Source organism: Arvicanthis niloticus, chromosome 4, assembly GCF_011762505.2.
Source record: "Arvicanthis niloticus isolate mArvNil1 chromosome 4, mArvNil1.pat.X, whole genome shotgun sequence".
In the NCBI taxonomy this organism is placed as follows: domain Eukaryota; kingdom Metazoa; phylum Chordata; class Mammalia; order Rodentia; family Muridae; genus Arvicanthis; species Arvicanthis niloticus.
The window spans coordinates 83,483,759-83,500,263 of record NC_047661.1 but is presented as its reverse complement, the minus strand read 5'-3'; the positions used below and the strand labels follow the sequence as shown (position 1 = coordinate 83,500,263).

The following is a 16,505-nucleotide window of genomic DNA, read 5'->3' as shown; positions in this document are numbered from 1 at the left end:
CTACATACACTGTGCACACATACACATGCACACAAAAAAATATCAGTTAAATTTTTTTTGTTTTGGTTCATAAGCATGATGACTGGGTACTTGTGCCTTTGCAGCACATGTGTTTCCCATGAACCTTATTACTTACAAATATGATTTTTGTCCAATAATAAAAAAAAGCCTGACTTGGGGTGGGTACTAGAAATAGCAGTTAAATGATTTGTCAGCATGTGTATAGTTAAATGACAGAGTTGGAGCTAGAGTTGGACTTGGGTAGTCACCACTGCTTCTTTTCTTGTGCTGTTATCTTGTTGTTTTAGGAATTTGAGTAATAACAGGATAAGCACCTTGGAGGCTGGCTGCTTTGACAACTTATCAGACTCTTTATTAGTGGTAAAATTGAACCGGAACCGAATAAGCATGATTCCACCTAAAGTCTTCAAGCTGCCTCATCTCCAGTTCTTGTGAGTAACAAAGCTGATGGACTCTAAGAAAATTCTAAGTTTTCCTCTACGGCAGTTTTTCTTTTAAATTGCGGTTAGAGTGCCTCAGCCAGTTGTCTAACTGTAAATCCTTTTGTTTAAGGGAACTGAAAAGAAACAGGATTAAAACTGTAGAAGGCCTTACCTTCCAAGGGCTTGACTCCTTACGCTCACTGAAAATGCAGCGGAATGGAATTAGCAAACTCAAAGACGGAGCATTTTTTGGCTTGAATAATATGGAAGAATTGTAAGTATTAGAATAGGGGACAGTTGTGGGGTGGACTCTTCCTCTCCGCTAGATTGAACCTAAGGCCTTACACATGCCATACCCCTTGCTTTCATACAGACTTTAAAGTTTTTTAGTTTACTGGAATTTTTGTTATCATTCATAAGCTTTTCAACACAAAAATAAATTATATTTCATATTGTTTTGACTCAAACTTACCAGAATTTATCTGGATTGGGAATGCTGTAGCACTTGGTCTGTTGGTTTTATAGATACTTAGTCACTTTAGAGCTTAAGTTTCTTGGGTCACTAGAGTTTAGCAAAGGTATCTGTGTGTCAGTTTAAAGGAAATTTAAAACTGTACTTGGTATTGAGTGGTTTGTTTTGAGTTACTTGCTTCTCTCTATACATACAGAGAACTGGAACATAACAACCTTACAGGAGTGAACAAGGGGTGGCTATATGGCTTGCGAATGTTGCAGCAACTGTATATGAGCCAGAATGCTATTGAAAAAATAAGCCCTGATGCATGGGAGTTCTGCCAGAGACTGTCTGAACTGTAAGTGTTGAGTGGTGCTTCATGGGAGGGTGTGAGACTAGACAGATTGGAGTCAGTTATTCTCATGGTAGTTGTGAGATCTGGCATCCCAGGTCCCTCAGTTTTTGTTAGAGAACTGCACTTATTTAACATGACGAAGTAAAATTCATAGATTGGGCTAATACACTAATTCCTGACTTTGAGTGTTTCTTGTTTTTTAGGGATTTGTCCTATAACCAACTGACTCGCCTTGATGAATCTGCCTTTGTGGGTCTGAGCTTACTGGAGAGATTGAATTTAGGGGACAATAGAGTCACTCACATTGCTGACGGTGTATTTAGGTTTCTTTCCAATCTTCAGACATTGTAAGTTTTGTTCTGTTTGGTTTTTAATTTTTTTAGAATGAAATGAACCAAATGAATGAAAATAATATAAAAATGGATATGTGCTAGTATTTTGTGCTTCTTTTGTTCTCTATCCCATAAATAAATTTTAGAGCAGTTTATACTTTATTCTGAGTTAAGTGTCATTGCAGCAAAGACTCTTCCTGTCAGTTGGCAGTGTCAGAATGCCATCATCTGCTTGTTCTCATGATGGATAGTGTCCCACAACTACCGGCTTTTGTCTGGAAGGATATAGATATATGTAGTGGTAGCAGTTCTGTTGACTGTTAGTAGTTTGCTGCATGACCTTGGTGTTTTGTTTTGTTTTTTGTGACTGTGATTTTTGTGATTTTTTTTTGAGTCTTTGAGGATAATGCTAGGGAGTAAAACTTCAGCATACTAGGCCAGCACCTTACCATTGAGCTATTGCCCAAAAGAAAGTAACTCCTTTTTTTATTTTTTGTTTTTGGAGATAAGATCTCAATGTGTAGCTTAGGTTGGACTTGAACTCTTAGTTCTGCCTTCAAGGTGCAGGGATTATTATAGGCATGTACCACCATGCCTGGCTGAATTGTGTGTGTGTGTGTGTGTGTGTGTGTGTGTGGTGATTTCAGCATCCCATTTATGACTGAGTATTAAATACTCATTCTCCTCACCTTGACACATTATGAGTCTCTGCAGTTAATTGCTGGCCTACTCCAAAAAGGAGCTTCTCTGATCAAAGCTGACAATTATAGTCTGACTATATGGCTATAATCATATAGTCATATAGACAAATCTATAATCATAAACAGTTATTTAGAGATCGAATGTTGGGTACATTGTGTCCATTAGGAAAATAATAGCAGTTGCTTCTCCAGCTATGGTCCATGTTTGTGAAGCAGGCCTTAGATCCAGTCACAGAGTAGTTGGTAACAGACTCATTGATGTTAATACCAGTGGGCACATCTTGCCTTATAAGTCAGTAGTGTTGCATATAGGGTTCCCAGCTGAGTAAGACTATTGATAATAATATTCTTAGCACTATGAAACTAGCCAGCAGGAAGGAAGTTTCCAGCAGTTCTAGTTTGATTTCTCTGTCCTGAGACCAAAGCATGTGGTACACTCATCAGTAGTGTCTTACCATTTAGATCTGGGAGCAGCCAACAGCAGTAGCAATTGCTACTTTTGAAGTCTTTCTGTCCAGTAACTTGTAGGGCACTAGCCCACGCTGGCACTGGGATTTTATTTAACAATGAATGGCTTCTGGTAGCAGCTTTATTCTATCATTCATGGTACCTCCATTCAAATTCTGTTTTGTTTTGTTTTTTAATTTTATTTTTTAATTAGCTTACCAAGTATCAGGTTTCCTTAGGGGTAAGGACTTTTCCCTATTTATAGCTTTAATTGACTTTCTTTCCTACCCTTTCCTCTTTCCCCATCTCCTCCTCTTCTCCCAACTCCCCTGCTTCCTTTTCCGGGTAAACTTTTCTACTTCTTGTATTCCCCTTTCTACTTTTGCATCACACAGGTTCTATCCCTCCCCACTAAAAATGTCTTTTGTATCTTCTCATGGGTTCCTTTCTCATAATTAAGATTCTATTTTTAAAAAGATTTATTTATTTATTTATTTAATTATTTAATTATTTTGGATTTTTCAAGACAGGGGTTCTCTGTGTAGTCCTGGCTATCCTGGAACTCACTCTGTAGACCAGGCTGGCCTCGAACTCAGAAATTTGCCTGCCTCTGCCTCCCAAGTGCTGGGATTAAAGGCATGCGCCACCACTGCCCAGCAGATTTATTTTATTTATATGAGTACACTGCAGCTGTCTTCAGACACACTAGAAGAGTGTATTGGATCCCATTACAGATGATTGTGAGCCACCATGTGGTTGTTGGGAATTGAACTCAGGACCTCTGGAAGAGCAGTTAGTGCTCTTAACTGCTGAGTCATCTCCCAGCCCAATTAAGATTCTTGTTGTTGTTGTTTTGGTTTGGTTTGGTTGTTTTTTTGTATTTTTGTTTTTTTAAGACGGGATTTCTCTGTGTAGCCTTTGTTGTTCTGGAACTTGCTCTTAAAGACCAGGCTAGCCTTGAGTTCTGCCTGCCTTCTAAGTGCTATGATTAAAGGTGGACACCCGGCTAATAATTTAGATTCTTAATGGCTCTTGAATAGGATATTTTGTTATTATCTTTTTTGAAATCTATATCTATATCTATATCTATATCTATATATATCTGCATGTACATCTGCACACCAGAAGATGGCATCAGACAGTTGTGAGCTGCCATATGGGTACTGGAAATTAAACTCAGGACCTTTGGAAGAGTAATGAATGCTCTTAACCCATTTCTCCAGCCCTGATACTTGGTTGTTATCACATTCAAAATTAATAAATGGTTTCAGGAAAGTGATAGGCTCCAAACTTTGGTACCTAACTACCAATGAGGAGATACTAAGTATGAGAAAATGCTCATATACTTAAGATACACAGTGTCTTTCTTAGTTACTGTTATACTTAGTTACTTAGTTCTAGTGATGTGAAGAGACAAGATAATCAAGGCAACTCTTATAAAGGAAAGCATTTAATTGAATACTTGCTTGCAGTTTCAGAGGATTAGTTGGTGAACATCATGGCAAGCAACATGGCAGCAGGCAGGCATGACACTGGAGCAGTAGCTCAAAGCTTACATTCTGATCCTTAGGGAGCAGAGAGAAAGATTGAGCCTGGTATGGGTTTTTTGAACCCTCAAAGCCCACCCACCCAGCGGTACACCTCCTCCAACAAAGCCACACTCCCTCCAACAAGGACACACCCAATTCTTCCAAAACATTCCACTAACTGGAGCTCAAACATTCAAACATAGGAGCCAATCTCAATCAAACCACCACATTCTACCCCCTGGCCCCATAGTGCTGGGAGCCTGCCCGACCTGGAATGGGTTGAAATGGGACACAGTGTTAGACTTAGGTCAAAAGATTGATGATCTCCTGCCTTTTAACTTTTTTTTTTTTTTTTTTTTTTTTTTACTATTTTGTATGAAAAACTTAACTCCTTATTATTTATGCTTAAATAAGTGCTAATATCTGGCGATTAACACATGGTGCATAGAAGTGGAGAATTAGGTAAAGGATTTATTGCTAGTGCTGCTTTTTTTCTGGCCAGGCAGGCAGGAGCCCTTCACTGTCCAGGCTGATTAACTCTTTGTGAACCAGAGAGGAAGGAGAGGAAAAGAATTAAGATCCTTTACACAGACAAATATGCACAGACACATATATATTAATACCTCCATACTCTGGTTAGGCCCGACCATCTGTTTCAGTCAACTCTACAAGTATTCATGCATGCTTACATACATATACCTATACATATACCTATATATATACATACAAACAGACATTATATATACATACATACATACATTTATTTGGATGGATGGATGGGGCAGAGCTCCCCAAGCCACCACATCATCTTTATTTTTTACCTCTGGCCTTTTTATACCTTCTTAGATAAAAGTTCTTTAGAAGAAAAATTACCTTGTAGATACAGTGTTACACAAAATGGGAGTTACAAAAGGATGTTGATGTTAAGTTCAAAGCTGTGCTTCATTCTATGTGCTCATTATAAGTTCAAAGCAACAGTTTCACATAGCCTTGCCTTATCATAGTGCATACCTGTGGCTTCATTCTTGGACCTGAATATTTTTCCTTGAACATAAATTTGTCATAAGCCTATTTTCCTTTTTAGTGTAATTATGAAAGCTCATTGCGTTTCTTGTTATGTAGCCTTTACTTACTCTTATGAGGAGTGCACACATTCTGTTCTTGATTCTAACTTCATTATATCTTCTGGCAAAACAGTTCATCTTAATGTTGATCTGCAGGAAATCTGTTCAATAGGGTAGGCTAATGCCCAGGGATTATTAATGCTAATTTAATAATGATAAGAAAGGCATATCAGCTGCAGGAAGAAAATCTGAGGTGAATTCTTTTTGGGACCTTGCCTCATAGAGCTCACCCATCTTCGTCCATGTAAAAAGGTAGGCCACCTCCAGGAAGGCCACCTGCTAGACTTAGTCTTTCCTAGATGGCTCCTGACACCATAGGCTTGTAGCCACATCGTAATGAAAAAAAAAAAATGCATTTAATCCACATAGTCTTTTACAGTCTCAACACTATTTAAAAGTTCAGAGTTTCTTCTGAGACTCAAGGCAGTCTTTTAACTGTAACCTCTATAGAATCAAAAGGCAAATCACATATTTCCAACTTAAAGTACCATAGAATATATATTACTATTCCAAAAGAGAGAGAAGGGAGCATAGTGAGGAAATACTAGACCAAAGCAAGACCAAAACCCAACAGGGTGAACTCCAAATTTTGTATCTTTATTCCCAGTGTCAAAGGGCTTGTTAGACGGCTTTTTTTTCTTTTTTTTTTTTTAAATTTATTTTTTATTGGATATTTTATTTACATTTCAGATGCCATCCCCTTTCCCCATTTCCCCTCCCTAGAAAACCCTTATCCCATACCCCCTTCTCCTTTTTGCTTTTATACAATTTTTTAAATGTTAACCAATGGCTTTATAAGTTTGGTAATGCTCAATATAAATCAGAAGTGTAACCTAATACCCAATCTAGATATATCAACTATCTTTGACTGTCGGAGACATGTGAATATCCGCCTTCATGTCTGGCCCCCCTCTCTCTTTCTCTCTCATCACCTAGCTCCTCCTTTCCTTCTCCTCCTCCTCTCCTTACTCCTCCTCTCTGTACTGCTCCCACCTTAACTCCTCTTACATATCATCCTTCCTGTTAAAATAAAACTTGTCTCTCAAAATACAGTTAGAGCATAACTATTACTAATTTATGTCAGTAAGGTGCAAGATAGACCTAATACCCAGTCCATCATTTTGTTGACTAAGCAGAACCTCTGTCATTTCTCCTAAATAAAAGACTTGATTCTGAGCCTGGCTTTTTTTTCTTGGCTTTAGAATGACTGTCAGCTGAAAACCATCCTCTCAAAGTAAATAGCAAGGATTGGCTATGAGACTATAAGTTTTCAACCCTATGTCAGCTGAAAACCATCCTCTCAAATGTTTTCTTTCAAAGTAAATAGCAAGGATTGGCTATGAGACTATAAGTTTTCAACCCTATCAGAAATCCAGAATGACTGAGTTAACTGAGATTATGGGAAGCACAAAGCATAGCTTCTAAATCATAGCCAATTTACAGAGACTGCTGGACACCTGGACAGTCCCTATACTACAGAACGTTGGAGCATCTGATCTTCAGCCTTCTGGCCCAGGATCATCTGACAGACCTAGTGATGCAGAATTATTGAGGGCTGATTACTCTGTCTTGGCAGATATAATCAGTCGACTATTCTGCAAGTGTGTCCTTTTCTGGACAGTATTTTGTCTGTAGATGGAAAGAGGCAATTCTTGCCTAGTGGCTGTCTCACCACAATTGAAATAACTCCAAAGATGCTCAATTTCTTCTTGTAATCCAAGATAGGAAGCTGTTAGGAGCAGACAGGTCTCTAATCAAAATGAACATTAATACAGAAATGTTTGTAACATCAATTCTGTGGATTTCTGATGTTTTGAAAACCAACTATCCATGTAAGGCTATCTGGGCTGTTGTCTGTTAACTCCACTCAGCTATTTCTAAAGAAAATAGAGAAAACTCCCTAACAATAAACTCAGAGCCATGAATTTGCTATCAACAAGTAAGGAAGGTGAATGTTTAAAAAATATGAGACCTGTGCTGGGCCATAGGAATAACAATACCAAGGTCTGCCAGTTCTCAGCTCTCTGCTGGTTTGCCAGTCAACAGTTGAATACACAGAGACAACCTTTACCCAGTGTGCAAAAGGTTACCCAACACTTTGCTTTTTTACAAGTTTCAGGGTTATCTGGTTGGGTCTTTCCCTTAGGTACCATTCCCTTTATCCTTTATTCCATTTAGCATCATTTTTTTTTATTTTTTATTTATTTTTTATTTTTGTTTTTAAGAAATTTATCATCTCTGTGAGCACAATACTTGGCTCTAACATTCTAATGCCTGGTGCTCTTTTTACCCCAAACTGCATTTTGCATTTCTTTTTGCCCTGCTGGCCCCTTTTCATTATATATCTGTGCAACAATGATAACCACATAACACAGTTAGTGCTAAGCTACCTTGACATCTCTGCCAACGGCATTAGTCTGGACCTCTTTAATTTAGTCTCTGGCAGATTTTTTTTTTTTTTTTTTTTTTTTTTTTTTTTTTGGACTAAGGGCAGAAAACAAGTATGTTCTTTGCCAAAACATCTCAAGAATGGGCTCTAATATTCTTCCCTTTTGAAGCCTTTTGAGCTGGGCCTCCACAGGCTACATTGTTTTCAGCACTACTGTCTTCTATGCTCCTTCTAGGATGGCCCAATTAAGTCCTACTTACATCATTCAACTGCTTTCTTAATCCAAAGTCCCAAAGTTTTCATATATCTCTAAACAACAGTGTGGTCAGGCCTGTCCCAGCAGTACCCTAGTCCCTGATGTTAACTTCTCTCTAAGTTCTACTTCCCAGCAGTACCCTAGTCCCTGATGTTAACTTCTCTCTAAGTTCTACTTCTATGATGAAACACTATGAGTAAGGCAACTTATAAAAGGAAACATTTACTTGGGGGCTTGCTTATAGTTTCAGAGGGTTAGTTTATAACCATCATGGCAGGAACTGTGTAGGCACACATAGCACTGGAGTAGTAGTTCAGAGTTTACATTGAACCACAAGATGGAGACAGAGAGAACAAGACTGGGCCTGTTGTGGGCATTTGAAACCCAGTGACAAACCTCCTCAAACAAAGCCATACCCCCTAATCCTTCCCCAAATAACTGAGAATCAGTTACTCAAACATATGAGTTCATGGGGGCCATTTTCTTCAGACCACAACATACACATGCATATAAAAACACACACACCGGGACTTAAACTGAGAGAGATCTACCTATTTCTGCCTCCAGAATGCCTGGTATTAAAGGTATGTGTTACCATACCCCACATACCCCACTACTTATTTTTGCCTAATTAATTAATTAATTAATTAATGTATGTCTCATGACAAGGTCCTGCTCTGTTACCCAGGCTGGCTTTGAACTCTCCATCTTCATGTCTTAGTTTCCTGAGTCCTGGGATTATAGGCGTGAGACACCATGCCTCTCTTGGTGAATAATTTGGAGGAGGGGGAATGTTCTGAAGAATTGTTAGTAAAATAAAATGAGCTATATTAGCATTTTACTTGAAGGCTAAGCAAAAAGAAACCTCTCTTGGCATCCATGCTTTATATAATCTTATAAATCAGAAAGTGTGTGCCTTAGTTTAGTATGAGATAGCTTTAGGAAGTAAAAGTGATTAAATACTTCTAATATAACTGGTATTTCATCAGCACATGATATACACAAGTGTACTTTCTCTAAGAATGGGGTAGTTTTTAAAGAAAACACAGTAAACACTCTAGTATGTAGTCATACCATTTTTTGCTTCCCAAAAGGAATGTTGGATTGCTCTTGAGCTGTGAAGTTCTGTCTTGGTATCTCTTTGAGCTATTAAGTTGAAGAGCCCAGAGGGAATCTTGGAGCACGCAGGAATCTTATGACTCTAAAATTACATTTGAAAGCTGTATCTATCACCTTTATCTTGAAACCTTCCTTTTTATAGGACCCTGCCTACGATTTTTATATAGGCTAGCACAATTAGATGAGGCTAACTAGGAAGATTAATAATCTTAGCAGGTTGCTTAGTTTGCCTATCTATATTTATTCATCCAGCCGTTTATCCATCTATCTATTTTTGAGGCAGGGTCTCTCTATGAAGTTCTGTCTTGGAACTCACTATGTAGATCAGGCTGCTTTGAACTCACAGAGTTCAAAGCCTGCCTCTGCCTCCAGCAGTTGAGCTGGGACTAAAGATGTGCATTACCATGCCCTGCTGCTTAGTTAATTTATTAATTTTTCTATGTTTATCACAAATATTCCTTTAAAAAGCAGGACTGAGTCTTCATCATAAATGACTGTTAAAATCAGGATTGGAGTTAATATGTGTGCTCCTTTGTGTTGCAGTATCAGGATGCTGACTAGTGGTGTGGTGGTCATATTGGCTAACAATCTTTTTCTCCCTGATGCTTTCAGAGATTTGAGAAATAATGAAATTTCATGGGCCATAGAAGATGCTAGTGAAGCCTTTTCTGGACTCAAAAGTCTCACTAAATTGTATGTATCTGTGATGTTCTAATGTCTTTTCAAGAACAGTTTTAAATGTTACTGCATAATGTTTATTTTATATAGCCAGAAAGTCTGAGCCTTCCTACCGTCTCCTAAAAAGGAAAGTTTTGTTTGTCAAGTAGATTGTTGTTTGATACTTTTTATTTATAAAATTTCCTATGGAAATTGGTTTTTATTTCTTAATTAGTTTCAGATTAGCATTGTGAGAGATGGGCCTCATCATGGCATGTTCATATATATGTGTAATTACTTTGTTCACATTCATTCCCTTCTTACAGTCCTCTTCCCTCTTGCTCTCTGCCTTGGTGTTTCCCATTTTACATCCAGATAGTCCCTCTGCTTTCTGATAACATATGCACCATTCTCTATTAGAGCTCTTGCTTCCATCTCAGGATCCCTTTTCTAGTTTCATGACCTACACACACACACACACACACACACACACACACACACACACACACTCCTAAATCTAGGTTCTGCATATGAAAGAAAATGTTTGGTTGTATCTATTTTGTTGTAAATGCTATAACTTAATTTTTCTTTATGGCTGCATAAAATTCCTTTGTATGTATGTGTTACTTTTTCTTTATCTGTGTTTTAATGGACATATAGGCTGGCCCTGTTTCTTGGCTGTTGCATGTAGTTCAGCGTGGTGATGCAAGTGTCCCTGTGGCATATTTTAGAATCCTTCAGGTATAAATCTACCAGGAGCATGGCTGGACCATATGGTAGTTCTATTTTCAGTTTTTAGAGGAACCTCCATACTGATTTCCATAGTGACTGTACAAGTTTACATTCTCAGTCTTGTGGGATTTAAATAAGTTACTGAGTAGAGCTCTCCATTCAAGTAAGAGCAGTGCTCTGAGATAATATAGTACAACTAGTGGTGTGTTTAATCATGGGAGCTATCTGGGGAATTAGTCTAATAATGGGGAAAATATTCTCCCATGAAGTGAAGCATTTGAGATCTTCTATGAGAAGGATTTCTCCAAAGATTCATACCTGTCTGAGCATCTGTAAACTGACCAGCTTTATTGGAGAACTGTGAGGAAATGAGGGAGAGAAAATAGTATGATAAAATGTATAATGTATGAAAATTAAAGTAAAAATTTAAAGGGAAAAAAGGAGAGAATGGAGAATTTAACCTCATTTAGCATAGGCAAGCTACCAGTATTTTAGTGGTTAGGATGATGTTCGGAAGACTTCCGTTGAGCTCTGAGATCTCAGTATATGCTTTCATGTTGTACTTTGTATTAATTAGTTAGTAAGTTCATAACTTTCTTAAAAATGCTTGTTGTCATTAAGCTGGTGTGCATAATTTTTCCCTTAGTTGTATCTCAGTAAAGCCATTAAAGGGGTTAAAGGGATGGTTCAGTGGTTAAGAATGTATTCTGTTCTTCCAGAGGACCTGAGTTTGGTTTAGCGCCAACATTAGGAGGCCCATAAGCACTCATAACTTCCACTTCAGGGATCTGATGTTCTCTTCTGCCTTCTGCAGGCACAGCACTGAACATGTCCGTACCTCTCCCCCAACATATACACATAGACATATGACTAAAACATAATTTTTAAAATGTGAATAATAGCACAATGCAAGCATTCAACACAATTATACCTTGTGTAGGTAAATATCTAATGAATTTAATTTTATTTCAGAATCTTGCAAGGAAACCGGATTAAGTCAGTTACACAGAAAGCATTCATTGGCCTTGAATCCCTTGAGTATCTGTAAGTATTTCATATATGTTTACTCACTGTATGATCTTTGTGCTGGGCATGGCGGTGCCTACCTTTAATTCCAGTCCTCAGGAGGCAGTGGCAGGCAAATCTTTGTGAGTTTGAGGACAGCCTGCTCTACATAGCAAGTTTAAGGCCAGCCAGGGTTGCATGCTGAGACTGTATGTCAGCAGGTATTCATGAGCATTTCCGCGTTTATGTAACTTCACTACGGAAATGGTTACTGATGTTGTATTTCTCTTCATTTCAGAGATTTGAACAACAATGCTATAATGTCTATCCAAGAAAATGCTTTTTCTCAGACTCACTTAAAGGAACTGTAAGTAATTTTTTCTCTTATGTTAGTGCTCATTGTATATAAAGTACACCATTTGTGTGCCCAATGCTCATATAGGCCAGAGGAGATGGTTAGATTCTCTGGAACTGGAGTTACGGATGATTGAAAACTGCCGTGTGGGTGATGGGAACTAAACTGGCTTATCGGGAAGAGCAGGCAATGTTCTTAAACACCGGACCATCTCTCTAGCCTCTCATTGTCCATAAGGTAAAGAAGGTGACTCAGATGTTTCAGAAGCGTGTGATGTGAGCAAGAGATAGAGCAGTGTTAACACTGAGTTGTTTCAATGGTCGTGTCATTTAGACATAACCCAGCACTGGACAATCAGGAGTGTGTGCTACCACATGTGTCCTGTCTGTGCTCACAAGTAGGAAACCTTAGCACTACTCCTGGGCTCCAGTGTGGATTTTATTTTCTAGACTGGTCAATCCATGAGTCTCCAGTTCTTTCTCAATGATGGGGTTAAGGTGGGTAACAGCTGATTTTGTTCTTTACTTTGTGAAATTGATCTAGGATTTTGTGTTATAAATTTTACTGTGTTTAAACTACTAAGATGTTCAGAAAATTTAAATATTGCAGTAGAAAAAAAGTGTTTTATACTAGTTTTCCATATGATTTAAAAAATAAGTTTTAAAATATATATGGATGTTTTGACTCCATGTATGTCTCTGTACCTGTACATGCCTGTTACCTCTGGAGGCCAGAAGAGGGTGTCGGATCCTCTGTAATTGGTGTTACAGACAGTTGTGAGCTGACATGTGGGTACTGGGAACTGAACCCAGATCCTCTGAAGAAGAAGTGCTTTTTAACTGCTGAGCTGTTTCTCCAGTAATTCCTATATAATTTTTAAAAATTGCCTTTAAAAATTATTTTATGTGTATGTGCTTTAGTGTATATAAGTATACTACATGTATACATGTGTGAGTTGAAGGAGATCGGAAGACGGCATCAGATCATCTGGATTAGAGTTATAGATACTTGTGAACCACCTTGGTGGTGCTGAACAGCAAGTCCAGGTCCTCTGTAAGAGTTCTTAACTGCTAAGCTATCTCTCCAGACTCCTAAAATTGGTTTTATTAATTTAGAGAGTTTTCTGAGTGAAGGAAGTTAACTTGGGAATTCTTATTAATTTAAGCTGGTGTTGGAAAATCAGTTTATTTAAAATGTCTTAGCTAGGGTCTACTCAAAAGACAGCAGTAGAATCAGTTCATGACAAGACAGATAAAAATGAAGAGAAAGCTTTTAGAAACTTTTTTATGACATCTTTGTGTAGTTTTTAAAAGTCTTAGTTTTGGGCCAGTGACATGGTTCAATAGACAATGGTACCTGCCATCAAGCTTCACAGTCTGACTCCTACAAGTTGTCCTCTGACCTCCACATAAGAGCATGGCACGTAGCCAGGTGTAATGGTGCAGACCTTTAATCCAAGTACTTGGGAGGCAGAGGAAGGCAGATCTGTGACTTCAAGGCTAGGCTGGTCTACATAATGAGTTCAGGATAGGCAGGATTATATAGAGAGACCCTATCTCAAGAGAAAAAAAGTATGATATGTGTGTATGCCACCCCCACCCAAGCATCTTTACACACATACATGGTAAATAAAAATGTAAACAAAGTTATCTTAAATCACTGATTTGTAATAGGTTGAAAAATTGAAAAACTGGTTCTTACTACAGATGGAGATGTATTAGAAATGTGTTTTTGTGTTCAGACCCCTGCTCCATTTCTTATGACTTGTCACAGTAGGCAAATTGCTTAGCTGGAGACTCAGTGTTTCTTCTTAGAATGGGAAGTAGGACATGTGACAGGACCATGAAATAATTTGTTTACTAAACCATTCTTTCATCCTCTATTGTGTACTATATTGGATCATGGTCTCTCTTCTTACATCGTATTATGTTAAGAAAGTTTATTCTAAGGTCGATAAAGAATTAAAACAGTATGGGCTAGCAATGTAGCTTGGTTGATAAAATGCTTATCTAGCAAGGTTCTGCACTTTATCCCCCAGCACTGCAAAACAATGGTAACAAGATAGGATAAATAGATGTAGGTTTTCAGAGAATACTGAGCCCTGATCCAAGGTACACAGTAGAAAATCAAATGACTAATATTTACAACAAAAATAGGAATATTATGAAAATCTGGACTAAGAATGTGACCAGTTGGTAAAGTACTTGCCTATCATGTGTGAAGCTCTGGATTTATTCCCTAGCATTGCATTAACCAGGCATAGTGGTACGTGCCTAGAATCCCAGCACTCAAGAAGTGAAGGCAGGAGGACCAGAAGTGTAGTCATCCCCAGCTACCTGTCACGTTTGAGGTCATTCTGGGCTGCGTAAGACCTTGCCTCAAAAACCTTTGAAAAATAATCATTAATTGCTTTTTGCACGTTACAGAAATTAAAGGGATCTTGTAAAATATTTGGATTTACTTCTAGGTATAGCTAATTTGTGAGGATTCAATTTAACTATAGATCAGTTTACCTTTTTTTCTATTAATATTATCTGAGGGTTAACAAGAAAGTTTTAATTATTATGAGAACTTAGTTCAATGTATAGTTTGGATAATAGGCAGTATAGTTTTAATGTAGGGATTCACTAGGGAGATGAACAAATAACAAGTATCTAAACAAATTTCAGCAGGCAGGCTCCTGACTCTTCTAGGCCTATCTGTGTACTTTTTTTTTTTGGTCAGGGTCTTGCTATATAGACCAGGCTGACCTTGAACTTAAAGACATCCGCCTGTTGCTGCCTCCTAAGTGCTGGGTTAGAGACATGTGCCGTTGCACTCTAGCCCATGTACTATTTTTTAACGTTCGTTTTAGCTGAAACCTTTCTGAACCTAAAAGTTTAGCAAGGATCCTCCCATGCACATTATCTGGGTATCCCTAGGTATCCTAGGTAACTGCTCACATTTTCCTTCTGTAACATTCCACAAGTGATGTCTGACCACTCTGGCCTGCCTTTAGCAAGGGTCTTTCTAGGTTTTTTTTTTTTTTTTTTTTTTCCTTAAGCTAGAACCCTCCTCAGTTCTGAAGCCCCTCGCTGATTCTTACCCCTCTTTCTCATTGGCTAAAAATTCCTGTTTGCTGTTGCTTGTAATTGGAGTTGAGCCCAGCTTCTTTTCCTCTCTTACAGAATTTCATTGCAGTGATCTGTGTGCCTGGGAGATGGTCTTGAATGCACTGCCTTACCACGCTTTAGCAAGTATCATCGACTAGCTTTTCCTTTAACAGTTATGGTGGTGTGGCATGGATAGGATCAGATTCATCATTGGATCCCCGGCCTCTCACCCAGGACTCCCAAATATACACCTTTGAAGCCTTTGTTTTCATTCCTGACTGATTGATCGGGGATCCAATGGTGAGTCAGACTGGTGAACCATTGCTCTGGACAAACATCCATTGGAGCTAGTAAGGAGAGATTTTGATTCTTGAGGTTCTGAGTGCAGTTTCTGAGCTGGGACAGAGTGCTACACTTGATACCTGTTCTGCCTGAGTCTTCCTGGACCCCTTTCCTGAGTGGGGGCTGTTTTCTGACTCTCTGGTGTATTCTTAGTCCTCTGTAGAATCTATCTATCTTTTTTCTTGATTATATTCTGTTTTTCCTCCAGGAACTTCTTTGCCCTCACTGGAAACCCTGGCAATAACATGTTCTGCTAACTATATCCACTTAACTGTCTACTTCCTAATTATTGGAATTTTATTGTCCTCTTTTGGGGAACTTATGGTCTTCCTGTACTGGTTCTTAAGATCACTCCCTTCCTTCCCTTTGAGTCTTTTGATATGTCTCTGAAAATCCCCCTTCTGCATTTGTCCGTCCACCTCCGTCAGTCCATATCCTATTTTAGCTGCTCCCTTCCAAGCTACCTGTTGTCCATTGGAGATTCTTGAGACTTAGAGACCCCAAATAGCAATTGTGTACGTCTGAAAAACACTGAATGCAAGTATTATTTTATCTATGCTGAGATGGACTTTGGCAATACCTAAATAGCTCCTATGTGTCTCTATAACCTCCCTAAGATTGATTATATATTATGGCAGAATAATTTTAAAAAATTTTAATTAGCATATATTGATTATACATGATAATAGGTTTCATCCTGACATTTTTATGCATATATATAATGTATTTTGAGCATATTTATTCACTAGTCCCTTTATCCTCTTATCCCCTACTTCCACTAACCTCTTCCCAAGTAGCCCCACTTCTATTTTTATGTCTTTTGTTTGTTTGTTTGTTTGTTTGTTTTTGTGACCCAGTGGATTTCTTAACTGTTTACAGACGCACGGGCACCTTACCCATGGCTATAGTACTGAAGAAAATGTCTCCATCTCCAGTAACCCTTAACAGTGTATAAATCCTCAGAGGGGGCCCAAGCTGATAGTCTCCTATACAACTATATATGTTTCACCTTATCCTTTAGGAATGTGTTCCCTATGCTGAAACTGCATAGGACCAAACCTATACATGCTATAAAATTACCACTGCAGAATAATAGCATTCACTTGTCCTTCCATGTCTCGTGCCCTGTTACTGCTTCTTCGTTGCTTGTGGGTTGGAACTTTAACAAATTAA

The 16,505-nt window shown here is 38.3% G+C and overlaps 1 protein-coding gene across 2 annotated transcripts in view; it reads left to right on the top strand.

Moving 5' to 3' along the window:
- The window catches only part of Lrig2 (leucine rich repeats and immunoglobulin like domains 2), a 57,864-nt gene that overhangs the window by 18,357 nt on the left and 23,002 nt on the right, over window positions 1–16,505 (top strand). For both annotated transcript variants that reach the window (XM_034500053.1, XM_034500055.2), the window contains exons 5-11: window positions 309–452; window positions 574–717; window positions 1,112–1,255; window positions 1,456–1,599; window positions 9,762–9,842; window positions 11,511–11,582; window positions 11,842–11,910. In XM_034500053.1, coding sequence (XP_034355944.1) covers window positions 309–452; window positions 574–717; window positions 1,112–1,255; window positions 1,456–1,599; window positions 9,762–9,842; window positions 11,511–11,582; window positions 11,842–11,910 — 798 coding nt within the window. The remainder of the gene's footprint in view (window positions 1–308; window positions 453–573; window positions 718–1,111; window positions 1,256–1,455; window positions 1,600–9,761; window positions 9,843–11,510; window positions 11,583–11,841; window positions 11,911–16,505) is intronic.